This window comes from Hemibagrus wyckioides, linkage group LG03 (assembly GCF_019097595.1).
Source record: "Hemibagrus wyckioides isolate EC202008001 linkage group LG03, SWU_Hwy_1.0, whole genome shotgun sequence".
In the NCBI taxonomy this organism is placed as follows: domain Eukaryota; kingdom Metazoa; phylum Chordata; class Actinopteri; order Siluriformes; family Bagridae; genus Hemibagrus; species Hemibagrus wyckioides.
In genome coordinates this window covers 1,585,146-1,612,645 of record NC_080712.1, presented here as the reverse complement: position 1 = coordinate 1,612,645, position 27,500 = coordinate 1,585,146, and the positions used below count along the sequence as shown (strand labels likewise).

Genomic DNA, 27,500 nt, shown 5'->3' with positions numbered 1-27,500 from the left:
TCCGCTAATCTTACAGTTAAGGAGTCTTTATTTATCACACATACACTATATTGCCAAAAGTTTTGGGACGTCTGCCTTTAAATTGTCCAAAATGTCTTGGTATGAAGCTGAAGCATTAAGCATGCCAAAAGTTTTGGGACGTCTGCCTTTAAATTGTCCAAAATGTCTTGGTATGAAGCTGAAGCATTAAGAGTTCCTTTCACTGGAACTAAGGGGCCGAGTCCAACCCCTGAAAAACAACACCTGAACTCAATGATTTGGAGGGGCGTCCCAAAACGTCTGGCAATATAGTGTACATTACTGCACAGTGATATTCTTTTTTTCACGTATCTCATCTTTGGGGGTTGGGGTCAGAGTGTAGGGTCAGCACCCCTGGAGCAGGGTGGGTTGGAGGCCTTGCTCAAGGGCCCTACGGTGGAAGCTTAACCACTTGAGCTACCACTGCCCATGTAATGTTATACATGTCCTTAGAAATGATTACTATGCCTCCATGCAGTGCAGTACCAAAACACACACACACACACACACACAAAAAAAATGGGGCAGGAAAAACACTAATTAATAATTATCCAGATCTATAATCATCTCTCTCCATGAGCGTCATAGCACCAGAGCAGTTGATTAATATTCTGTTTCCTCCATGTAAGAAGGAAATTAAACTGAATTACAGAACACAAGGAAACAGCATGATCAGCCAGATGATGAAGTCCTAGTCCTAGTACACATGCAAAATAAACACAACAAGTCATGCACAGTTTATTTTCAAAAACATGTTTTACCTGTGAAAAGGCTTTCTCCATCTTTCAGGATGTTTTTGAAAAGTGTCATTATCAGCAACACAAAACGCTGTGTTTAAAAGAATATCCATATAGATATAGACGATGTTTTACACTAAAATGAGCTCTATCAGGATGTGGTGTGGGTTGATGGTGTGAGATCCTGTGTCAGTGGAAAGACCTCAGCTTGCTGTTAGTGCTGTAAGATGATGGTGTGGTTTGTTCCGTTTCTCCTGCAGTTGAGGTCAGAGTGTGGAGACGCAGCTGATCCACCTAAAAAGCCACGTATGGATAAAACAGAAAATCGTTCCTCGCCCATCGCCTTCCAGACTAAAGACATTCCCATGGGAGACTTTAGCTACAGTGACGAGACCAACGCTGATGACTTTGCTATGGAGATGGGATTAGTGTGTGTTGTGTGCAGGTTCGTCACATTCACCTTGCTGTAGTGTTCACTAGGAACATCTGAGATAAACCATAAAATGTTAGACATAACTCTAGCATTAATATTAGTACAGCGTTTCCCAATGTGGGTGATCTGTATTGTTCCTCTTTTTTTTTTTATTAATGACAGACAGATGACGGTGACCTCGGGCAATCAGCTGGTGGAGTGTCAGGAGTGCCATAACCTTTACCATCAGGAGTGTCACAAACCACAGGTGACGGATAAAGACGTAAATGACCCGAGGTTGGTGTGGTACTGCGCACGCTGCACACGCCAGATGAAGCGTATGGTGAGAACATCTACAGCTTTTACTCCTGTATTATGTGGTAATGTAAAGACAGCACTTCCTCTCAGCTAGGGCTTGACCTGTATATCATCATCATCATCTTCACTGAGGAGTTTTTGAATCTTCTTCTGGAAAGCTACAGCTATAAACAGCACACTGTAGGCACCAGGGGGCGCTAATTGTGTCATTTTGAATTCCCTCTGCCTATGGTCAAGCCCCTCTGTCCATATTACTGCATCTGTCACCAGTTTCTGTCGTTTTATATACTATAGCTGTCTAATTTAGGATACCTTCTGAACACTTAGTTCACTCACATTGTTCTGTCAGCATTGGTACATTTATGGCGTTCTTATTGTGGTTTCAGGCTCAGAAATCACAAAAGCCTCCTCAGAAAGCAAGTCCAACTGTAACGTCGGTCACACCGGTGGTTAAAGACCCGCTGGTGAAGAAGGCAGAGCTGAAACCCAAACCAGACACGACGGGATCTTTTCAGGCCTTTAAGAGGACAGAGGTCAAGGTGAGGACAGAGAGACAGTTATATACTATACTGAAATATTTAACACTCAGAGTCTTGTACTAGCACAGAACCTAAAGTATTGCTAATAATAGTAAAAATAAAATATATTCCTGCTCACAGCTCAGGTGCTAACTCTCTCTCGCCGCGGTTTGTAAGTTGATTTAATATATCTGTGTGAATGTGTCTTAGGCATCCACTGCGGCACTGGTGAACTCCTCCAGCAGTGCGTCCTCTCTCCCCTCGGGCAGCGCCCTGACTGGCTGGGCTGCCTTCACCAAAACCTCAGCTTCGGCTTCAGCTTCCGGAACCAAACCAGGCCTTGCTAAGCCCCTCCCCTCCTCCACCAGTTCAAAGCCCATCGGTCTGTTTGCACTGGGCACCAAAGCACAAACAGGAAGTGGAAACGGGAACAATGGCGGCAACGGGAACGCACCGGCCCAGCTTAAGCCGCCGCCTCCACTCACACTGGGGAAACCTGCTCTGAGTCGTTCCAGCAGTGGGGAAAACCCGGGAAAATCTGGCTCATCCTCACCTGGGGCAAGTGGCTCCAGTGGCACGGGGGGTAATGGGGCCACAGGTGGCTCAAACGGGGGGAGCAACGGGGGTAATGGCGGCGGTGCGGGCAGCAGCAATAGTAACACCACCAACAGTCAGAAAGCATCAGCTGACGGCAAAGCACCTACATCACAGGAGTCTCAGCTTAACGCCATGAAACGTCTGCAGATGGTGAAAAAGAAAGCAGCACAGAGGAAGCTGAAGAAATAAACACCGCAGAGAGAGAGAGAGAGAGAGAGAGAGAGAAGAAACGAATGTAACAGAGAGAGAGAAGACAGGGAGTAAGGTGAGAGAGGGTGAGAGACAAACAAGACACCAAAGTCAAAAATAAATAAATAAACATCTTAAAAAAAGAGAGAGACAGACTAAAAGAAAAAGGAACAGACAGATTGACAAAATGACAGGAAAGTAAGACTGGCAGAAAGAAATCAGAGTGCATGTGTGTGTGAGGGGGAGAGAGAGAGAGAGAGAGACAGTGATTGAGAGAATAGGAAATACCCAAAATTCAGCACTAATACTTGAAGGTGTGTGTAGATACTGCTCATTTGTGTGTGTGATAGAGTGTGATAGTGTGTGAGTGAGTGTGTTCTCTGTGCCTCGTTTGTTGTAAAGCTGCAGCACTGATCAAATCGTACTTTTAATAAACACCTTTAGTAAAACAACAGGAAATGTTGGCCTGATGTCATAAAGAACACAAACCACCAGGTTAAAATAGATTTATTCATCACATTTCAGATTTACTTAATAATCTCTTATAAAACTAATTCTTTAGCATTTCTATAATTATATCTGCTCTGGAAATATATAGCTAAACATATAGATCTATATTTATATTAAATCATTATACTCTGATCTTCATCTGAATCACTATAGTCCATACGCTCATCATCTTCTTCATCTGTAAAAGGAAACACTGCACACAGATGTGTAGATCAAAGTGCTAAGAGTGTTCATCTCTTAGTGCTGGTTTGGCCTTCATTATGCAAATCACTATTTATTCTGGAGAACTGTGTTAAATAAATAATTAATTAACAGGGATATGTTCCAGTCTGCACCCTTGCACTTCCCCTCATGTTATCTATTTTACAAGTATGCACTATAACTTCACCATCAGTCTGCTGTGGGCTTGTCCCAAACCACACAACCTAGATACTATCTAGTGCACATAAACAGTCATCAGTCCACTGTGGGCTCGTCCCAAACCACATATTCTGTTTACTTCATAGTCCATTTAAATGTCATCTGTTCACTGTGGGCATGTCCCAAACCATACAACCTAGACACTATATAGTGTTTATAAATACCATTATCAGTCCACTACAGGTACGCCCAAAACCACACAACCTATAAACTATTGTGCCATAAACACCAACATTAGTCCATTGTGTACATGTCCTCAACCACACTCATGTAGGCCACCACGGTGCATTTGAACATATTCAGAAAAGCTCTATCTAGATCATCACAATTTAGCCCTCTATCTCTAACACACTTCACTGTTGCTGATGAAGTATGGGACACTAAGAGGAGAAGTTAGCTAGGGTGTGGTGTTATGCCCTCAGGCATAGGACATCTTGCCGAGGTAGTTAGCGGGGACGTAGCCCCTCTGGCCGTTGGACTCCGCAAGCCACCAGTCTTTGTTTCCCCCCTGGTCAGAGAACTGCAGGATTCGGACATGCTGGTACTCCTGCAGACTGAGCTCCTGCTCACAGCGTGCCGCAAATGCATACACTGCATAGAACTGAGAACACACAGAGTACAGGTATTCCTTACAAAAGGTTATTATCTCATCACCATCTCATCACAAACTCCAGTTGATGACTCTGCCTACATCCACAGGGATAAACTACAAATCCAAGAGACTATTTAACTGAATGAACACTTGAGTTACAGGATACAGGAGTACTTTTGCAGAAGTGATGAACAATAAAATGACATCAAAATGTTTTCCAGGTATTGTGTTGTGTTAGTGGTAACAACACTAAGGATCAGGTGGAACCTGTGACTTACATGCTGCTCCTCATCCTCTGGGCTCGGTATCTCTTCCTGTTGGCTGGATGGAGTGGATGGACTGTAGCTGGAGTGACTGCCCCTCCTGTTGCCCGACACGAACAGACTAAGATTGTCGAAATCCTCAGTGCGTTCATTGTGAACATCACGCTGAGGGTTATATGGCTTCAGGAAGGTGGAGTACACGTAGCCCTGAGTGCCTACAAAGACATTCATTAGATCTTTTATCTTGTGTCTTGAGTAAGAATCCTCACTCATTAATTCACACCCTCATTTGATCCATATGGCCTTCCATATTCTACACCTGACCCAGTTGGTCTTCTAGTTCACTTATAGCTTTTTGTCATTTTACTGCTTCATGGCCAGTCTTGGGAGTATTTTTGCAGGAAGAAAAGCAGGACATGGAGTCGCTATACTACACTATACTCACTCCCGGTGTCGACGAGCCAGCGAGAGGTGCTGCCGAACGGGTCATGGTCCTCTAGTAAGGCCACCAGTTCCCCCTGCAGGAGTGTCACATCCTGGTCCTGTGTGGCATTACACTTCCTCTTCAGTTCATACAGACGTTCAGAGGGATACTGAGAGATCAGCCTGGACCTCACACACTCAGTCTGTGGCTGCACACTGTCCACCGCCTGATAACACACACCAGAGTTCTGTGACCACATGTACATAGCAAAAGCACCATTATGTTCTGACTGGAGCGTACCCAGGTACTTTAGGGTAAAAAAGAAGTGCATGATTTAACACAGCCCTGAATCTTACCATGTTCCTTCTCTCTCGTTTCTCAAAGCTGACTTTTCTCTCCATCAGTCTCTGTGAGTTTTCTCTGAAGAACGTCAGGTTGCTAATCTCCTCCATGATGCTGTAGTGCACTTCGCTGATGTTCGACAGAGGAGCCTAAAACACAAGGACTAAACACGATCACTGTCACTGTTAACACCAGGAAATCTTTTTCTCTCTCTTCAAGATAATAAGACACAAAACACAGCTTTACTGAGACTCCTAAAGATGTTTAGGTTCCAGCTTCAGCCCTGGCTGATACACAGCACTGACACTGGAGCACTGGAGAATCCTTACACACATCATACACACACACACACTGATACACAGCACTGACACTGGAGAATCCTTACACACATCATACACACACACACACACACACTGATACACAGCACTGACACTGGAGAATCCTTACACACATCATACACACACACACACACACACACTGATACACAGCACTGACACTGGAGAATCCTTACACACATCATACACACACACACACACACACACACTGATACACAGCACTGACACTGGAGAATCCTTACACACATCATACACACACACACACACACACACTGATACACAGCACTGACACTGGAGAATCCTTACACACATCATACACACACACACACACACACACTGATACACAGCACTGACACTGGAGAATCCTTACACACATCATACACACACACACACACACACACTGATACACAGCACTGACACTGGAGAATCCTTACACACATCATACACACACACACACACACACACTGATACACAGCACTGACACTGGAGAATCCTTACACACATCATACACACACACACACACACACACACACTGATACACAGCACTGACACTGGAGAATCCTTACACACATCATACACACACACACACACACACACTGATACACAGCACTGACACTGGAGAATCCTTACACACATCATACACACACACACACACACACACTGATACACAGCACTGACACTGGAGAATCCTTACACACATCATACACACACACACACACACACACACTGATACACAGCACTGACACTGGAGAATCCTTACACACATCATACACACACACTGATACACAGCACTGACACTGGAGAATCCTTACACACATCATACACACACACACACACACACACTGATACACAGCACTGACACTGGAGAATCCTTACACACATCATACACACACACACACACACTGATACACAGCACTGACACTGGAGAATCCTTACACACATCATACACACACACACACACACACTGATACACAGCACTGACACTGGAGAATCCTTACACACATCATACACACACACACACACACACACACTGATACACAGCACTGACACTGGAGAATCCTTACACACATCATACACACACACACACACACACACACACTGATACACAGCACTGACACTGGAGAATCCTTACACACATCATACACACACACACACGACACAGCACTGAGAATCTACACAACACACACTGATACACAGCACTGACACTGGAGAATCCTTACACACATCATACACACACACACACACACACTGATACACAGCACTGACACTGGAGAATCCTTACACACATCATACACACACACACACACACACACTGATACACAGCACTGACACTGGAGAATCCTTACACACATCATACACACACACACACACACACACTGATACACAGCACTGACACTGGAGAATCCTTACACACATCATACACACACACACACACTGATACACAGCACTGACACTGGAGAATCCTTACACACATCATACACACACACACACACACACACACTGATACACAGCACTGACACTGGAGAATCCTTACACACATCATACACACACACACACACACTGATACACAGCACTGACACTGGAGAATCCTTACACACATCATACACACACACACACACACACACTGATACACAGCACTGACACTGGAGAATCCTTACACACATCATACACACACACACACACACACTGATACACAGCACTGACACTGGAGAATCCTTACACACATCATACAAAAATAAAAGTCTCCATCATATCCCCGTTTACACACGATTGTGTGAAGGAGCTGTTGCTATGGAAACCATAAGGTATGAGAGCGAGTACATTAATATAAAGCTGTGCTACAGTCAGAGCTGCTGTTAGAGAGAATTCATCACCACCTGATCCACCAAGAACTCAGCAGTGAAGTGAAATCATTTACAATGAATTTAGTAACACCTGATATCATGACTTCTTATAGCCGGTCAGAACCCATGTGATGGGAGCTGTGTGAGCCTTACAGGAAGTTGGTGTACGGTTGGTTTGGCCCCCTCGGTCAGTTCCCGGAGCAGCTTGATGATAGTGAGCAGGCAGTTGGTGAGGATGGTCAGGGCGGCGTGGTTGAAGTGCTGCAGGTCGACTGTGAGCTGAGCGTTTAGTGCCTGGTAGTCACGCTGAGCCTGAAGCTGCTCCTCACTGCCTGAGGAACACGAGTCCAGAAGCTTATCATAACGCTTCTGGATCAGCTTCTGAGGGGACGTGAACATGGCCTGTAGAGAGGACAGTGGGGACAGCACCGACCTCTCCAGCCGCTCCACCTGAGAGGTGGAGAACATGACCCTGTTAATGCCTGAGCTTTAACATCGAAGCTTTGGCTTTAGTGTTGGCGTTAGCTGTTCTCACCAGGTGTTTATAGGGATCGTGACCGTTCCTCCTGTGCTGGAAACCGTTGGTGTCGATTTTATCCGGATCCTTCATGATGGCCTCTAAATCCTCCACATCCTGCACCGCCACCGCGATCATGTCCTATCAGACCACAAACACAGATAAACAAACGATAAGAAAATGTTCCACATAAATCTAACTGAAGCTACAAACTGATCAAAATTATGACTTTTTAAATAAATAAATATTAATTGAAATGTTAGTAAATTACTGTGGTTTAAAAAAAATTGTGGTGGTATTAATAATGTTGACAGTATATCTCCCTGAGGAAGTGTGTGTGTGGGTGGGGGTTGGGGGGGTTGGGGGGGTACCTGTGCATGGAACAGGTAGATGTTGAGATTTTTGATCAGCTGCCTGATGGCTTTCTCCAGATTACGGAAGAGTTTTTCTTCTCTATCGAAGGCTTCATCACGCACCTGAGAGAGAGAGAGAGAGAGAGAGAGATACAAAGAGAAAGAGAGAGAGAGAGAGAGAGAGAGCCCTTGTACCAGGTATTTCACTATTCCTCATATTACATACAGTTATGTAATGAGTCAGACTGTAATCTCTGTAGTATGGTGTAGTATTGTGTAGTATGGTGTAGTATGGTGTAGTGTTGTGTAGTATGGTGTAGTATGGTGTAGTATGGTGTAGTGTTGTGTAGTATGGTGTAGTGTTGTGTAGTATGGTGTAGTATGGTGTAGTATGGTGTAGTATTGTGTAGTATGGTGTAGTATGGTGTAGTGTTGTGTAGTATGGTGTAGTATGGTGTAGTATTGTGTAGTATTGTGTAGTATGGTGTAGTATTGTGTAGTATGGTGTAGTATGGTGTAGTGTTGTGTAGTATTGTGTAGTATAGTGTAGTATGGTGTAGTGTTGTGTAGTATGGTGTAGTATGGTGTAGTGTTGTGTAGTATTGTGTAGTATGGTGTAGTGTTGTGTAGTATTGTGTAGTATGGTGTAGTGTTGTGTAGTATGGTGTAGTATGGTGTAGTGTTGTGTAGTATTGTGTAGTATGGTGTAGTATTGTGTAGTATGGTGTAGTATTGTGTAGTATGGTGTAGTATGGTGTAGTGTTGTGTAGTATGGTGTAGTATGGTGTAGTATTGTGTAGTATAGTGTAGTATGGTGTAGTGTTGTGTAGTATTGTGTAGTATGGTGTAGTATTGTGTAGTGTGGTGTAGTATGGTGTAGTGTTGTGTAGTATTGTGTAGTATGGTGTAGTATGGTGTAGTATGGTGTAGTATGGTGTAGTGTTGTGTAGTATGGTGTAGTATTGTGTAGTATGGTGTAGTATGGTGTAGTATTGTGTAGTATGGTGTAGTATGGTGTAGTGTTGTGTAGTATGGTGTAGTATGGTGTAGTATAGTGTAGTATGGTGTAGTGTTGTGTAGTATTGTGTAGTATGGTGTAGTATTGTGTAGTATGGTGTAGTATTGTGTAGTGTGGTGTAGTATGGTGTAGTGTTGTGTAGTATGGTGTAGTATTGTGTAGTATGGTGTAGTATGGTGTAGTGTTGTGTAGTATGGTGTAGTATGGTGTAGTATTGTGTAGTATAGTGTAGTATGGTGTAGTGTTGTGTAGTATTGTGTTGTATGGTGTAGTATTGTGTAGTGTGGTGTAGTATGGTGTAGTATTGTGTAGTATTGTGTAGTATGGTGTAGTGTTGTGTAGTATGGTGTAGTATGGTGTAGTGTTGTGTAGTATTGTGTAGTATGGTGTAGTATGGTGTAGTATGGTGTAGTGTTGTGTAGTATGGTGTAGTATGGTGTAGTGTTGTGTAGTATGGTGTAGTATGGTGTAGTATTGTGTAGTATGGTGTAGTGTTGTGTAGTATGGTGTAGTATTGTGTAGTATTGTGTAGTATGGTATAGTATGGTGTAGTATTGTGTAGGGTTGTGTAGTATGGTGTAGTATGGTGTAGTGTTGTGTAGTATGGTGTAGTGTTGTGTAGTATGGTGTAGTATGGTGTAGTGTTGTGTAGTATGGTGTAGTATGGTGTAGTATGGTGTAGTGTTGTGTAGTATGGTGTAGTATGGTGTAGTATGGTGTAGTATTGTGTAGTATGGTGTAGTATGGTGTAGTGTTGTGTAGTATGGTGTAGTATGGTGTAGTATGGTGTAGTATGGTGTAGTGTTGTGTAGTATGGTGTAGTATGGTGTAGTATGGTGTAGTATGGTGTAGTATTGTGTAGTATGGTGTAGTGTTGTGTAGTATGGTGTAGTATTGTGTAGTATGGTGTAGTATTGTGTAGTATAGTGTAGTATGGTGTAGTATGGTGTAGTATTGTGTAGTATGGTGTAGTATGGTGTAGTGTTGTGTAGTATGGTGTAGTATGGTGTAGTGTTGTGTAGTATTGTGTAGTATGGTGTAGTATTGTGTAGTATGGTGTAGTATGGTGTAGTGTTGTGTAGTATGGTGTAGTATGGTGTAGTATGGTGTAGTGTTGTGTAGTATGGTGTAGTATTGTGTAGTATGGTGTAGTATTGTGTAGTATTGTGTAGTATGGTGTAGTATGGTGGTGGTAGTATGGTGTAGTATGGTGGTGGTAGTATAGTGATGGTAGTATGGTGTAGTATGGTGGTGGTAGTATGATAATGGTAGTATGGTGGTGGTAGTATGATGATGGTAGTATGGTGGTGGTAGTATAGTGATGGTAGTATGGTGTAGTATGGTGGTGGTAGTATGATAATGGTAGTATGGTGGTGGTAGTATGATGTAGTATGGTGGTGGTAGTATGGTGTAGTATGGTGTAGTGTTGTGTAGTATGGTGTAGTATTGTGTAGTATGGTGTAGTATTGTGTAGTATTGTGTAGTATGGTGTAGTATGGTGTAGTATTGTGTAGTATGGTGTAGTATGGTGTAGTATGGTGTAGTATTGTGTAGTATGGTGTAGTGTTGTGTAGTATTGTGTAGTATTGTGTAGTATGGTGTAGTGTTGTGTAGTATGGTGTAGTATTGTGTAGTGTTGTGTAGTATGGTGTAGTATGGTATAGTATGGTGTAGTATTGTGTAGGGTTGTGTAGTATGGTGTAGTATGGTGTAGTATGGTGTAGTGTTGTGTAGTATGGTGTAGTGTTGTGTAGTATTGTGTAGTATGGTGTAGTATGGTGTAGTATGGTGTAGTGTTGTGTAGTATGGTGTAGTATGGTGTAGTATGGTGTAGTATGGTGTAGTGTTGTGTAGTGTTGTGTAGTATGGTGTAGTGTTGTGTAGTATTGTGTAGTATTGTGTAGTATGGTGTAGTGTTGTGTAGTATGGTGTAGTATTGTGTAGTGTTGTGTAGTATGGTGTAGTATGGTATAGTATGGTGTAGTATTGTGTAGGGTTGTGTAGTATGGTGTAGTATGGTGTAGTATGGTGTAGTATGGTGTAGTGTTGTGTAGTATGGTGTAGTGTTGTGTAGTATTGTGTAGTATGGTGTAGTATGGTGTAGTGTTGTGTAGTATGGTGTAGTATGGTGTAGTATGGTGTAGTATGGTGTAGTGTTGTGTAGTGTTGTGTAGTATGGTGTAGTATGGTGTAGTATTGTGTAGTATTGTGTAGTATGGTGTAGTATGGTGTAGTATTGTGTAGTATGGTGTAGTGTGGTGTAGTATGGTGTAGTATGGTATAGTATTGTGTAGTATGGTGTAGTATTGTGTAGTATGGTGTAGTGTTGTGTAGTATGGTGTAGTGTTGTGTAGTATGGTGTAGTATTGTGTAGTGTTTTGTAGTATTGTGTAGTGTTGTGTAGTATGGTGTAGTGTTGTGTAGTATGGTGTAGTATTGTGTAGTATGGTGTAGTGTTGTGTAGTATGGTGTAGTATGGTGTAGTATGGTGTAGTGTTGTGTAGTGTTTTGTAGTATTGTGTAGTGTTGTGTAGTATGGTGTAGTGTTGTGTAGTATGGTGTAGTATGGTGTAGTATTGTGTAGTATGGTGTAGTATGGTGTAGTGTTGTGTAGTATGGTGTAGTATGGTGTAGTATGGTGTAGTATGGTGTAGTGTTGTGTAGTATGGTGTAGTATGGTGTAGTATGGTGTAGTATTGTGTAGTATGGTGTAGTATGGTGTAGTATGGTGTAGTATGGTGTAGTGTTGTGTAGTATGGTGTAGTGTTGTGTAGTATTGTGTAGTATGGTGTAGTATGGTGTAGTATGGTGTAGTATGGTGTAGTGTTGTGTAGTGTTGTGTAGTATGGTGTAGTATTGTGTAGTATGGTGTAGTATGGTGTAGTATGGTGTAGTATGGTGTAGTATGGTGTAGTGTTGTGTAGTGTTGTGTAGTATGGTGTAGTATTGTGTAGTATTGTGTAGTATGGTGTAGTATGGTGTAGTATTGTGTAGTATGGTGTAGTATGGTGTAGTATGGTGTAGTATTGTGTAGTATGGTGTAGTGTTGTGTAGTGTTGTGTAGTATGGTGTAGTATGGTGTAGTATGGTGTAGTGTTGTGTAGTGTTGTGTAGTATGGTGTAGTATGGTGTAGTATGGTGTAGTATTGTGTAGTATGGTGTAGTATTGTGTAGTATGGTGTAGTATGGTGTAGTATTGTGTAGTATGGTGTAGTGTTGTGTAGTATGGTGTAGTATTGTGTAGTATGGTGTAGTATGGTGTAGTATTGTGTAGTATAGTGTAGTATGGTGTAGTATGGTGTAGTATAGTGTAGTATGGTGTAGTGTTGTGTAGTATTGTGTAGTATGGTGTAGTGTTGTGTAGTATGGTGTAGTATGGTGTAGTGTTGTGTAGTATGGTGTAGTATGGTGTAGTATGGTGTAGTATGGTGTAGTATGGTGTAGTGTTGTGTAGTATGGTGTAGTATTGTGTAGTATGGTGTAGTATGGTGTAGTATGGTGTAGTATGGTGTAGTATGGTGTAGTGTTGTGTAGTATGGTGTAGTGTTGTGTAGTATGGTGTAGTATTGTGTAGTATGGTGTAGTATTGTGTAGTGTTGTGTAGTATGGTGTAGTATGGTATAGTATGGTGTAGTATTGTGTAGGGTTGTGTAGTATGGTGTAGTATGGTGTAGTATGGTGTAGTATGGTGTAGTGTTGTGTAGTATTGTGTAGTATTGTGTAGTATGGTGTAGTATTGTGTAGTATGGTGTAGTATTGTGTAGTATTGTGTAGTTTAGTGTAGTATTGTGTAGTATTGTGTAGTATTGTGTAGTATGGTGTAGTATTGTGTAGTATGGTGTAGTGTTGTGTAGTATGGTGTAGTATGGTGTAGTGTTGTGTAGTATGGTTTAGTATTGTGTAGTATGGTGTAGTGTTGTGTAGTATTGTGTAGTATGGTGTAGTGTTGTGTAGTATGGTTTAGTATTGTGTAGTATGGTGTAGTATGGTGTAGTATTGTGTAGTATGGTGTAGTATTGTGTAGTATGGTGTAGTATGGTGTAGTGTTGTGTAGTATGTTGTAGTATGGTGTAGTATGGTGTAGTGTTGTGTAGTATGGTGTAGTATGGTGTAGTATGGTGTAGTATGGTGTAGTGTGGTGTAGTATGGTGTAGTGTTGTGTAGTATGCTGTAGTATGGTGTAGTATGGTGTAGTATGGTGTAGTGTGGTGTAGTATGGTGTAGTATGGTGTAGTATTGTGTAGTGTGGTGTAGTATGGTGTAGTGTTGTGTAGTATGGTGTAGTATGGTGTAGTATGGTGTAGTGTTGTGTAGTATGGTGTAGTATGGTGTAGTGTGGTGTAGTGTGGTGTAGTATGGTGTAGTATTGTGTAGTATGGTGTAGTGTGGTGTAGTGTGGTGTAGTATGGTGTAGTATGGTGTAGTATGGTATAGTATTGTGTAGTATGGTGTAGTATTGTGTAGTATGGTGTAGTATGGTGTAGTATTGTGTAGTATGGTGTAGTGTTGTGTAGTATGGTGTAGTGTTGTGTAGTATGGTGTAGTATGGTGTAGTATGGTGTAGTGTTGTGTAGTGTTTTGTAGTATTGTGTAGTGTTGTGTAGTATGGTGTAGTATGGTGTAGTATTGTGTAGTATTGTGTAGTATGGTGTAGTATGGTGTAGTGTTGTGTAGTATGGTGTAGTATGGTGTAGTATTGTGTAGTATTGTGTAGTATGGTGTAGTATGGTGTAGTGTTGTGTAGTATGGTGTAGTGTTTTGTAGTATTGTGTAGTGTTGTGTAGTATGGTGTAGTATTGTGTAGTATTGTGTAGTATGGTGTAGTATGGTGTAGTGTTGTGTAGTATGGTGTAGTATTGTGTAGTATGGTGTAGTATGGTGTAGTATTGTGTAGTATGGTGTAGTATTGTGTAGTATGGTGTAGTATGGTGTAGTATGGTGTAGTGTTGTGTAGTATGGTGTAGTATTGTGTAGTATGGTGTAGTATTGTGTAGTATGGTGTAGTATGGTGTAGTATGGTGTAGTGTTGTGTAGTATGGTGTAGTATGGTGTAGTATGGTGTAGTATGGTGTAGTGTTGTGTAGTATGGTGTAGTATGGTGTAGTGTTGTGTAGTATGGTGTAGTATGGTGTAGTGTGGTGTAGTGTGGTGTAGTATGGTGTAGTGTTTTGTAGTATTGTGTAGTATGGTGTAGTGTTGTGTAGTATGGTGTAGTGTTGTGTAGTATGGTGTAGTGTTGTGTAGTATGGTGTAGTATGGTGTAGTGTGGTGTAGTGTGGTGTAGTATGGTGTAGTATGGTGTAGTGTTGTGTAGTATGGTGTAGTGTTGTGTAGTATGGTGTAGTATGGTGTAGTGTTGTGTAGTATGGTGTAGTGTTGTATGTAGTGTGTGTAGTATGGTGTAGTATTGTGTAGTATGGTGTAGTATGGTGTAGAGTTGTGTAGTATGGTGTAGTATGGTGTAGTATGGTGTAGTAGGTTGTAGTATGGTGTAGTATGGTGTAGTATGGTGTAGTATGGTAGTAGTATGGTGTAGTATTGTGTAGTATGGTGTAGTATTGTGTAGTATGGTGTAGTATGGTGTAGTATTGTGTAGTATGGTGTAGTATGGTGTAGTATGGTGTAGTGTTGTGTAGTATGGTGTAGTGTTGTGTAGTATTGTGTAGTATGGTGTAGTATTGTGTAGTATGGTGTAGTGTTGTGTAGTATGGTGTAGTGTTGTGTAGTATTGTGTAGTATGGTGTAGTATTGTGTAGTATGGTGTAGTATTGTGTAGTATTGTGTAGTATTGTGTAGTATGGTGTAGTATTGTGTAGTATGGTGTAGTATGGTGTAGTATTGTGTAGTATGGTGTAGTATGGTGTAGTATTGTGTAGTATGGTGTAGTATTGTGTAGTATGGTGTAGTATTGTGTAGTATGGTGTAGTATGGTGTAGTATGGTGTAGTATTGTGTAGTATTGTGTAGTATGGTGTAGTATTGTGTAGTATGGTGTAGTATGGTGTAGTATGGTGTAGTATTGTGTAGTATTGTGTAGTTTAGTGTAGTATTGTGTAGTATTGTGTAGTATTGTGTAGTATGGTGTAGTATTGTGTAGTATGGTGTAGTATGGTGTAGTATTGTGTAGTATGGTGTAGTATTGTGTAGTATTGTGTAGTTTAGTGTAGTATTGTGTAGTATTGTGTAGTATGGTGTAGTATTGTGTAGTATGGTGTAGTGTTGTGTAGTATTGTGTAGTATGGTGTAGTGTTGTGTAGTATGGTGTAGTATTGTGTAGTATGGTGTAGTATTGTGTAGTATGGTGTAGTATTGTGTAGTGTTGTGTAGTATGGTGTAGTATGGTGTAGTATTGTGTAGTATTGTGTAGTTTAGTGTAGTATTGTGTAGTATTGTGTAGTTTAGTGTAGTATTGTGTAGTATTGTGTAGTTTAGTGTAGTATTGTGTAGTATTGTGTAGTTTAGTGTAGTATAGCGGGGGTTTGTGTGCATACCTGTGGTTCTACCCCGGTGAGGATTTTGAAGTATCCGGTGATGCGGTCAGATTTCTTCCTGATCGAGTGAATGTTTAATTTGTTCAGTTTCCCCTTCAGTGTTCCTTCATCATCACTCCTCTTATACTTCATCACTGTAAACACAAGGCCATACTGATCACATGACCAACACACACTCACACTGCGCCTACACTGAAACACACATTAAAGCACAGACACACTGCTGTTGCTATGGTTACGGTTCATCATATCTTGCTCTAAATTAATGAACCAACTCTTGGCCCTCACCGATGTCTTTCCTCCTCTTAAACTCGTTGATGTTGGCATTGATGATTTTCACCGTCGTAAGCGCTTCCTGTAACGACTGATTGTCAGGGTGATCGAGGGGCGTGGCCTGCTGCAGCTCAGCCAATAAGAGCGGGTATTTCATCACACGCTGCACAGGTTTAATGAGTAAAGAGCCCATGTCTAGGAGGTTGGATTTCCCTCTATGAAAACACACGCACACAAATGCACACACACACACGCACACACACGCACATACACACACGCGCATACACACACGCGCACGCACACATGCGCGCACACACGCACACAAATGCACACACACACGCGCACACACACGCGCATACACACACGCGCACGCACACATGCGCACACACACGCACACAAATGCACACACGCACACACACACGCATACACACACGCGCATGCACACACACGCACACAAATGCACACACACACACGCACACATACATGCATACACGCGCACGCACAAATGCACACACACACGCGCACACACACGCGCACACACACGCGCATACACACACGCGCACGCACACATGCGCACACACACGCACACAAATGCACACACACACGCGCACACACACGCGCATACACACACGCGCACGCACACATGCGCACACACACGCACACAAATGCACACACACACACGCACACACACGCGCATACACACACGCGCATGCACACACACGCACACAAATGCACACACACACACGCACACATACATGCATACACGCGCACGCACACATGCGCACACACATGCACACATACGCGCATACACACACGCACACATACGCACACACACATGCACACATACGCGCATACACACACGCACACATACGCGCATACACACGCACACACACGCACACATACGCGCATACACACGCACACATACGCGCATACACACGCACACACGCACACATACGCGCATACACACGCACACACGCGCACACGCACACATACACGCATACACACACAAGCACACATGCGCACACACACACGCACACATGCGCACACACACGCACACACGCACACATACGCGCATACACACGTGTGCACGCACACATACGCGCATACACACGCACACATACGCGCATACACACGCACACATACGCGCACACACACGCACACAAATGCGCACACGCGCACACATATGCACACACAAATGCACACACGCACACATACGCACACACACGCACACATACACACACGCACACAAATGCACACACATACGCGCACACGCACACACATGCACACACACGCACACAAATGCACACATGCACACATACACACACAAATGCACACACACACACCATGAGGATGAAAACTTCACACTCCAAACTTTAACTCTTTCTCAGATTAGAAGTAAAGATGTACTCACTCTTGGCTATAAATCTGCCTGCAAGGAGAAAAATAACAAATAGTTATGATTTAGATATATATTTAAGACCACAGCTCTCTGTGTGTGTGTGTGTGTGTGTGTGTGCGTGTGTGTGTGCGTGTGTGTGTGTGTGTATGTGTGTGCATTTGTGTGCGTGTGTGTATGTGTGCGTGTGTAAAACAGCGTACTTGAGTACAGATATACAGGTCCTGAAGTGCTGCTGTGCGTCCTCCTGTGTGTCGTAGCTCTTTAACAGAGCACTGGCATCGTCGTGGTGATAACAGTAAATCTTATACACATCCTCCAGTGCACCCTTCGCCTGGATAAACACCTCCCCTACACACACACACACACACACACATACACACACACACACACACACATACAGTTCAGTTTAAAGTGTTTCAGATTAAAGTGTTAAAGTTTTCTTGCTAAAACACACAGATGGAAAGCTGGAGTTGTCACTTGCTGTAATATGATGATGTCTTTATATATTACATCAGCCGACCAATCAGCTCACACAAGTGCGTGAGTGTTTGTGTGTGTTAGTGTATGCGTGTGAGCATGTGTGTGTGTATCAGTGTGTGTGTATTAGTGTATTTCTGTGTGTGTATTAGTGTACTTGTGTGTGTGTATTTGTGTGTGTCTTAGTGCATTTCTGTATGTGTGTGTGTGTATTAGTGTGTTCATTTACATTACATTTCTGGCATTTGGCAAACGCTCTTATCCAGAAGTCTCTAAAAAGTCTCTATCAATGAATACATTAACATTGGTTCAATAGGTTATTAATGTATTAGTGTGTGTGTGTATTTGTGTATTTCTCTGTGTATGTGTGTGTATTAGTGTGTGTGTGTGTGTGTGTGTGTGTGTGTTACCTATCTGCTGTGTTTCTGGATCAGGTTCTGCTGTGGCCTCCTGCAGTCTGAGTAGCAGTTCTGCTGATACAGCGCTCACAGACTCCATATTGGTGAAGAGACGGTCCACATCCACTACCTAAACACACGCACACACACACACACACACACACAGAGTTACAGTGACACTGCAGATGAGCTATTCCAGTGCAGAGGTGTGACCAGTCATCCTACCTGTGTGTTGCGTAGCGGTACCAGCACTTCCCTGATACACAAGTCCAGATCTCTCAGGTAATCCTCCTCTGTCCTCACCAGCTCCTCTAGGATCTTTGACCTTTTCACCATCTTCCTGTGACGGATCTCCTCAGGCTCCAGTAGGGGGGACGGGAGGTCATGGGGCGCCAGTTTTCCTTCAGCAATGAAATGAGAGGTGATGTTAATTCCTTCTCTCCATCTTAGGGTATTTCTGTTTATATCTTTTTATTCTATTCTTGTGGTGCCTTCATGAAGGTTTAAGAACCTCCTGAAGGTCTACAGAGAGAAACCACAGTTCCTACACAGTTCCTTGAAATCATATTAAATGGCAGGAAACAGCAACAACATGGAGGAAGTTCATAATGAAATTCTCTTTACTTTTTCACATCTTCACACTTCCCTGGAGTCACTAGAACATTTCCATGTTTCTGAGTCTCTCCTCTTCTAGGAACAGACGTGTCACTGAAATGTTCTGCTTTACTGATCTAAAACATCCTTTAGTTCTTTTGTAGTTTTAACAAATGTCACAGAAGATGTTACAAATGATGTTACAAAGCTCACAATTGGCCAATCAGAACTGGCCCTGGTTATTCTGGTGGAAACCAGTTACTATTACAACATGGATACTAAGCCATCAGAATCTTCTAGAGTTACATTCTGAAAATATTAGTTTCACCATAAAGCACTTCCTGTGTTTCAGCTTTAATCTGTAATAATACATGAAGGACATTTAGCTAACATCAGATCATCTAGCTAACGTTAGAACATCTAGCTAACAGACGTATTTCTGTTCTGAGATGCTCCAAGTGCTTGTTCATCTAAAAAGCAGCTGAAAGCAGTAAAACTCTGTGTGTCCAACAGAGGGGAAAACACAGGTCTAAAACACACTGAAAGCTGAAGTCCTGACTTATTTTAGATCAGACTCACAGACACATCACTCCATTACATTGTACTTAAAAACATCCATGTCCATTCCACCTGCAGACTGGAACACCAGTATACTAGGGAAAAGGGTTAAGGATTAAATTGGACTGTCATGTTTTGTTACATCACAGGTCAGATTTTCTTCCACTTCCTGTCACTTCCTGTTCCTCCACCTGCTACACTACCTTTATGGAATCTTACTTGGTTTGTTAAGCTTTAGCTTTTTGGTGTGGACGTGACGGAGTGTTTCTCACACACACTTTGCATGCTGGTGAGGGAGGAGTGTTGAGTTAGGAAGTGTGACGGCACTGTGCTTCCTCTTACACACACACACACACACACACACAGGGTATCAAGTTACACTTCACTATGATGTAATGCTTCTCCATACCTGTTCCTACTTTGGGAAACACCTGACTAACACACACACGCACACACACACACACACACACACACACACTACTAGATAAAGAAACATTATTCCATATGGTATTCAGTTTTAGTAGCAGAAAATATAGTAGCCAAAACATACCCTGCTATCAGTAACAATGAAACCAATTCATCTGGTTATGTAGTTTAATTCCTAACTCACACAATTACAGTAACACTCCTTACACTAATCACTAATCTCCTATTTACTGTAACGCTAATCTCGGCTAATCAGGAACTAGCATTAGAGTAAACAGGCTAACACATGAACATTATATATGAGGGTTATATATCTGATGATCTTCTCTCTAAGTTCTTTTGTGCTGCAGAGACAAAGAGCTCAAACACCCAAACCACACACACACACACACACACACACACAGAGAGAGCTCTCAGAAGTTTATTAACTCGCCCGCTTGCTGTTCCCATGAAAGTGATACACACGTCCTTTAAAAAGAGCAAGCGGAGATCCAGACCATTGCAGGTCACATTACAGCGGGAGAGTCACAGAGGACAAAGAGCTTTCAGAGGAACGTCTTGGCGTGACCTACACGTGAAGAACTGAATGAAAAAGTGCCGATGTTTTATTCCACCAACGTTTGTATTGCAGAAAAATGTAAACTACACTGCTACTGAGTTTCTGGACTCTGATTGGTGGATCAGGTGTTGATTAATTCTCTCTAACAGCATCTCTCACTCTAGTGCAGGTTTATATTAATGCACTCACTCTGATAGCTTATCGTTTCCATAGCAACAGCTCCTTCACAGGGACGTGCCACATGACCGGATTAGGACGTGTGTAATCTGTTGATCTGTTGAAGTTTTCATCGTGAATTTAACTTTGTGCTTCTCAGTAACATGAGCTGCTGCGTGAGGGCTGTGAGGGAACGGGTTTTATAACGTTAGTGAGAACAGGAACTTGTTAATGATTGTTAAATGTAAATATAAACGGATGTTCTTTGATAATTGTTGGTAAATTGCTGTGGTGTGTAAGAGGAATAAAAAGGCAGATTTTGTGTTTGTTCAGAGCGCTGAGTAAAACATCCAACCCACTGAACGTTTTATCTCTCGTGCTGTGGTGGCTTCTGTATCAGTGCCACGCCCTCAAACCCCTCCACCCCCTCCACACCTCCTCCACGGCATCCACCTCCTCTACCCTCCCCCATGCCCTCCATCTCCTCTACCCTCACCACCTCCTCCTCATACCACACCTCCTTCACCCCCTCGATGCCCTCCACCCCCTCCACATGCTTCACCTTTAAAGCGTCCTTATGTAGTACTAACTCTCCTGACTCGGGTTCAGAGTGATGATCATTTTTCTCACGGCTTTATCCACATCATCCTCACTCTCACTCGTTAATCCCTACACAAGCTCTAATCAGATGAGGGCGGAGTTTCCTGAAAGTGTAGCACACAGATATGTTTAAACATCACCTGAACACTGTTTAGCTCGCTATCAGGTAACTGCATTGAAGTGTCTGATTCTGTCCCGAAGCTCCTTCCAGGCTGAGTTAAACTTCTAAATCATCGCTCTGTGCTGTGTGTAAGATTCTGATTAATGTCTATAGTGTTTATGAGTCGACGTTTGTGTAAATTTCACACCTAACAAATGATACCGATAACACGGGCCATTATCATTACTGCGGAGAAAAAACTGTTGATCTGCATCGCTTTTTTAGGTAAACTAACACGGTATTGATTTAGAACAAATTGTTTGAGTTGTGTGTTTTTTAGCCAGATGTATAATGATGACACCATGATGTGGTTTATTTGTATTATTGCGTATTAAAAAAAAAACACCCTAAAGACGCTCGGGTTTTTCTCACAATCGCTTTGCTTCCAACTTCAAAAAACCCACTCTGGAATTTTTTACACACTGACTTTAGATGTAGGAGAAGAGTGAACACTGCAAGTCACAAGGGCAAACACACACACACACACAATAGAAACTGGCTGAGCGAGTGTCTGTGCTGATTAAAGCTGTGTTGATGTGGTAAATGCTGTTGTTCTTTTCTCTTCTTTTCTTTGCTGAGACTCATCACACACTCAGAGCTTTTGTGAGGTTAACACACAGAGTGTGTGCTCATCTTTACACACTTCCTGGTGCTGTTCTAAAAGATGACATTAAACCGTTTAGAATATATTAAACTGTTAGTCTAATATTATATAAGACACTTTTTATTCACCCCAATCTGAATCTGATTATTTGGTTGAATGTAAACGTCCAGAGTTTCGGTTTATATCATCTACAAATTCTCTGAAGAGAAAAAAACGTGTACAAATACAAATCTGCTTTAATGGAAGAGATGAAGAGAATTTCTGACTTCATGTATTTATTAAAAACTTAATGTTTTTTAAGAAATGTACACACTACTAGCTATAATTATCACACACACTTCATAAAGTTTAAACCTACAGATCCATCAGATCATCCAGGAGTGCAACGAGATATCTGATGTTGATTTGAAGGGGTCATCCCCAAACTGTTCCCACAAAGAGCATGAAATTGTCCAAAATGTCTTGGTATGAAGCTGAAGCATTAAGAGTTCCTTTCACTGGAACTAAGGGTCCAACCCCTGAAAAACAACACCTACACTGAATGCTTTGGAGGGGTGTCCCAAAACTTTTGGCAATACAGTGTACCAGTACAGAGTTTTAATGTTTGAAGCACAAAACAACTAAAGCTGAGAACTCGAGCCTTGAACCTACACAAACCTGTATGAAAATCTGAGGCACACCATGTAGATTCGGAGCAGGACTTCGAGCACTGAGAACAATTCCAATGAAAAATTCATGTGAAGGAACTCCACCTGAAGATAAACTTTGTTTTAACTCAGAAGTAAACAAGATGATGAATTACTTTAGAGTTTGTTTGTGAAAACTTTCAGCTGAAGATAATTGGATCAGCTCTCAGGTTTTACACCAAAACAGCTCAACACTAATACGCTGAAACACAGGAACTTATATAATGATGCTAATCAGGGAGAGAACCAGACACAGGTGTGTGTGTGTGTGTGTGTGTGTGTGTGTGTGTGTGTGTGTGGAAGGAGTCTCCAGTGTCAGTGCTGTGTATCAGTCAGAGGTGAAGCTGGAACTTCTTCAGGACAGAGGAGTTTACACTGCTTTACCGTTTCTATGGCAACATGACCAGCTGAGATTATTATCATGTATCATGTTAACATGAAGTGAGAAAATAAAGAGAGAGAATAGAGAGAGGCTGCTGAGGGAACGAGTGTTTATAGCTGCTATAACAGGAACAGGAAGTCACATGCTTCACCAGAATTCTTCAACACTGCATGTGTCTATGAAAGGAAAAATAATATGCTGTAGTTTAATTGGTGTGTTATCAGAGAAACAAAACACTCGAGGTTTTGTGTCAGTAACACTTCATCAACTTTTTCTCACCACACACACACAAAGTGTTTTATTCTTTACATCATTACTTCCTGTAAAATATATTGTGACTTTATTCTTTATTCTTACTGTATTTAAATATTTTCTTTGTTAGCATTCAGCCTGAGAGATAACATGAGTTCGGGGTGAAGAATGGAGATTTTCCGGTGCTGATGGAGAACAGCGAGTTGGACGGGTTCTGTAAGGATCTCTGTTCAGGAACTGGTGTTTCCTCATTCAGATGATATCATCGTGTTCAATTCCGAAAAAACAGAACATGACTGGCTCTGATTTACATGATTAGTGTGAGATATTGCCATGTCTGATTGCTGCTGCATCTTTTTTTTTGTTTATCAAAATATTTGTGAAGGATCTATTCCCCAGGATTGTTAGCTCACTAAACCATTGTCCACAAAACACACTATATTGCCAAAAGTTTTGGGACGTCTGCCTTTACCTGCACATGAATGTAATATGGAGTTGTCCCGCCCCTTTGCAGCTATAATCATCTCTTCTGGGAAGGCTTTCCACAAGGTTTAGGAGTGTGTTTATGGGAATTTTTGACCATTCCTCTAGAAGCACATTTGTGAGGTCAGGCACTGATGTTGGACGAGAAGGTCTGGCTCACAGTCTCCACTCTAATTCATCCCAAAGGTGTTCTATCGGGTTGAGGTCAGGACTCTGTGCAGGCCAGTCAAGTTCATCCACACCAGACTGTCATCCATGTCTTTATGGACCTTGCTTTGGTCACTGGTGCACAGTCATGTTGGAACAGAAAGGGGTTGGAACTAAGTGGTCAAGCCCAACCCCTGAAAAACAACACCTGAACTCAATGATCTGGAGGGATGTCCCAAAACTTTTGGTAATATAGTGTATACTCCAATCTCTCCAGCAACATTCTCATGATTTATAAATGGAACATATTTTCTAAACTTCCTTTATTAAAATCATGAATTGATGAGTTGTAGTTGAATCCACAATTTATTAGTAAAAAGTATTAGCATTAGCATTCCTCTTTCGATGTCTAATTAGTCCATTAGCTATAATACTGTTAACCAGAACTTGTTTTCTGTCCAACAGAACACAACAGTTATAAAGCCCTGAACGATAAAGAGCTAATCTCATCTTTACAAAAGAACCCTGTAGAACCCTGTGGTCCTGTAGGCCAGCTTCTGCTGCATTTTATTTAATACTTTATTTTATTGTATGTGTGAATTTACACAGTGATTATAACTAAATAACACACAGTGTAGCTTTTAGATGAGATTATTTCGAGGTGTGATGAGTTTCTGACCGTCTCTAACGGCTCCTGAGGTGTTGATCTGACTTCATTCTGATTCTAAACCAAACTGATTTCCACTGGATTTTAATTGTTAGCTGAAAATCCTGAACGCTTTACTACATGACATTGTGTTGACCTCGTTCCCTGTGATGTGTGTGTGTGTGTGTGTGTGTGTGTGTGTGTGTAGATTTTCATAAACATGCTTCACATAGTTTATGTCTGTCTTTTATTAATGGCTGATTGTTTCCACAGTAAACCAAAAAAACTTGCAGTTCAAGACTGGTTACATTTCACACACACACACACACACACACACACACACACAGGAATCATCAAATTTCTTTGGCTTTTCTTTGACACTGAGAGACAGTGGACAATTACACACACACACACACACACACACACACAGAAAGCAGCAGGGCCGGTTTTGTTGGCCCGTAGTGCTGATGTCAGCTGGTGTTTCTGAAACACTCCACATCATTCACACTCAGAGAAACACAGTGGCTAATGAGCTAACATCATTAACATTAGCCTTCTGGAGACGCTGATGAGAAAAACACACTGTGTTTATCATTTATATTTAATCTCATCACTGACTTTAATGTGACAATAATTTCACATATTAATAAAAACATCACACTGTTATAGCAGCTATAAACACTCATTCCCTCACCAACCTCTCTTTATTCCCTCTCTCTCTATTCTCTCTCTCTATTCTCTCTCTCTATTCTCTCTCTCTATTCTCTCTCTTTATTTTCTCACTTCATGTTAACATGATACATGATAATAATCTCAGCTGGTCATGTTGCCATAGAAACAGTAAAGCAGTGTAAACTCCTCTGTCCTGAAGAAGTTCCAGCTTCACCTCTGACTGATACACAGCACTGACACTGGAGACTCCTTCCACACCCATCCCTGTGAAGGAGCTGTTGCTATGGAAACCACAAGGTATGAGAGTGAGTACATTAATATAAAGCTGCGCGACAGTGAGAGCTGCTGTTAGAGAGAATTCATCAACACCCTGATCCACCAATCAGAATCCAGAACTCACTGCTGCTCTGGATAAACAACACCTGACCACATTGTGGAGTGTGTTATCTCAGGTAATAGGAATAATAACAGTCTCCCTCTCTCTCTCTCTCTCTCTCTCTCTCTCTCTCTCTCTCTCTCTCTCTCTCTCTCTCTCTCTCTCTCTCTCTCTCTCCCTCTCTCTCTCTCCCTCCCTCTCTCTCCCTCTCTCTCTCTCCCTCTCTCTCTCTCCCTCTCTCTCCCTCTCTCTCTCCCTCTCTCTCTCTCCCTCTCTCTCTCTCCCTCCCTCTCTCTCCCTCTCTCTCTCTCCCTCTGTCTCTCTCTCTCCCTCTGTCTCCCTCTCTCTCTCTCCCTCTGTCTCTCTCTCTCTCTCTCCCTCTCTCTCTCTCTCTCCCTCTCTCTCTCTCCCTCCGTCTCTCTCTCTCTCTCTCCCTCCGTCTCTCTCTCTCTCTCTCCCTCCGTCTCTCTCTCTCTCTCTCCCTCTCTCTCTCTCTCTCCCTCTCTCTCTCTCTCTCCCTCTCTCTCTCTCCCTCCGTCTCTCTCTCTCTCTCTCTCCCTCCGTCTCTCTCTCTCTCCCTCTCTCTCTCTCTCTCTCTCTCTCCCTCTCTCTCTCTCTCTCTCTCTCTCTCTCTCTCTCTCTCTCTCTCTTGTTTACGGGGACTTTGCTCTGCTGCTGTCTGCTGCTTTGCATATGTGACTTCAGTCCTGTGGGAGAAGCTCTCTGTAACGACGCAGCAGGTGCTTAGCATCAGCACAAACTCACGCTCTCTTTACACTCGTTGCTCTCCTGGAATTTTACACTTTTTCTCTTTTTATAGTAGAGAAGCTTTAACACAGACGTCAGAGTTACATTATTTTATCAGTAAAACATGTCCTGACCCTTCAGAGTGGATCGTTTTCTGATAAACGGTACAAAAGCCCTTTGGAGATTATTAGAGGAAACTGTACTTGGTCTAAAAAAAAGGAACTGCATGAGGTCAAAGGTGAGCTGTTACCAAGGCAACAAGGTGGGCAGTCAGGGAAAGGCTTACCTTTGAGTCTGGCGCCGTACTCGGTCTTATCGGACTGACTCCTGCGCACCAGCGTGTTGATGTTGATGTCTCCTTTACCCGAGTCATCGTCCACTATGGTGTCCGTCCTTCTCCTCTCCAGGTACCTGAGGAAGGGCCTTCTCTTAATCCTCCTGTCCTTCTCTTTCTTCTCCTCTTTTTCATTCTCTCTGTCATTCCCTTCACATTCCCTTGGATCCATTCCTTGATCGACCCCCTCCCCCAAATGAAAAGGGGAGAGAGAGACAGCAAGAAAAAGAGAGAAAGAGAGAGAGAGAGAGAGAGAGAGAGAGAGAAGAGGAACAGGTGCAACTCTTCTGTTGCTACTGTGCACACTGACTCTCTTTACACACCATTGGCCCCACCCACTCTGACTTACCTGGCTCAGGAGAAAACCCGCCCACTCTACACCTGCTCACTGCATAGAGAGAGAGAGAAAGAGAGAGAGGAGGGTGGTGTGATCCCTTTCTCTTTCTCTATCTTCTTCTCTCTTTCACTCTTACTGAGAATAAAAAAAGAGAAAGAGAAGGACATGTAGAAAGGGAGAAATGGAAAGACAGTGACAGAAAATGGAGAGAGCATGAGAGAGAGAGAGAGAGTGGTATGAACCCATTCTCTCTTTCTTTCTCTCTTTGACTGTCTTTCTCTTTCTCTTGCCATCACAGAGAATGAAAAAGAGAAGAAAGAGAAGGATATATAGCGGG

At 42.4% G+C, this 27,500-nt stretch overlaps 2 protein-coding genes across 4 annotated transcripts in view; one reads left to right on the top strand and one right to left on the bottom strand.

Annotated features, from left to right (window-relative positions):
• Positions 1-3,241, top strand: part of ints12 (integrator complex subunit 12) — an 18,296-nt gene extending 15,055 nt beyond the window's left edge. For both annotated transcript variants that reach the window (XM_058379369.1, XM_058379378.1), the window contains exons 4-7: positions 1,016-1,200; positions 1,351-1,510; positions 1,872-2,024; positions 2,214-3,241. In XM_058379369.1, coding sequence (XP_058235352.1) covers positions 1,016-1,200; positions 1,351-1,510; positions 1,872-2,024; positions 2,214-2,789 — 1,074 coding nt within the window. In that variant the 3' untranslated portion in view covers positions 2,790-3,241. The remainder of the gene's footprint in view (positions 1-1,015; positions 1,201-1,350; positions 1,511-1,871; positions 2,025-2,213) is intronic.
• Positions 3,242-3,280: 39 nt separating this feature from the next.
• arhgef38 (Rho guanine nucleotide exchange factor (GEF) 38) lies at positions 3,281-27,344 on the bottom strand. Of its 2 annotated transcripts, none has more exons than XM_058379350.1 (14): positions 26,779-27,344; positions 18,670-18,845; positions 18,457-18,574; positions 17,770-17,917; positions 17,582-17,599; positions 16,186-16,385; positions 15,898-16,031; positions 8,408-8,512; positions 8,055-8,177; positions 7,673-7,969; positions 5,355-5,489; positions 5,020-5,245; positions 4,590-4,789; positions 3,281-4,320 (listed from the first exon to the last, which is right to left on the bottom strand). In XM_058379350.1, exons 1-14 carry the CDS (start codon positions 26,996-26,998, stop codon positions 4,138-4,140), a joined length of 2,283 nt encoding a protein of 760 aa, XP_058235333.1. In that variant the 5' UTR covers positions 26,999-27,344; the 3' UTR covers positions 3,281-4,137. The 2 variants fall into 2 exon arrangements, with proteins under 2 accessions (XP_058235333.1, XP_058235341.1); XM_058379358.1 differs by having other exon boundaries at positions 5,020-5,224; positions 26,779-27,338.
• Between the last annotated feature and the right edge of the window lie 156 nt (positions 27,345-27,500).

Coding starts and splice junctions, on each gene's coding strand:
- arhgef38 (XM_058379350.1), bottom strand. CDS start 26,998: ATGGATCCAAGGGAATGTGAAGGGAATGACAGAGAGAATGAAAAAGAG. Junction 17,918..18,456: donor TCCAGAAACACAGCAGATAG/GTAACACACACA, acceptor GTGTGTGTGTAG/GGGAGGTGTTTATCCAGGCG. Junction 8,513..15,897: donor TCACCGGGGTAGAACCACAG/GTATGCACACAA, acceptor TCTCTCTCTCAG/GTGCGTGATGAAGCCTTCGA.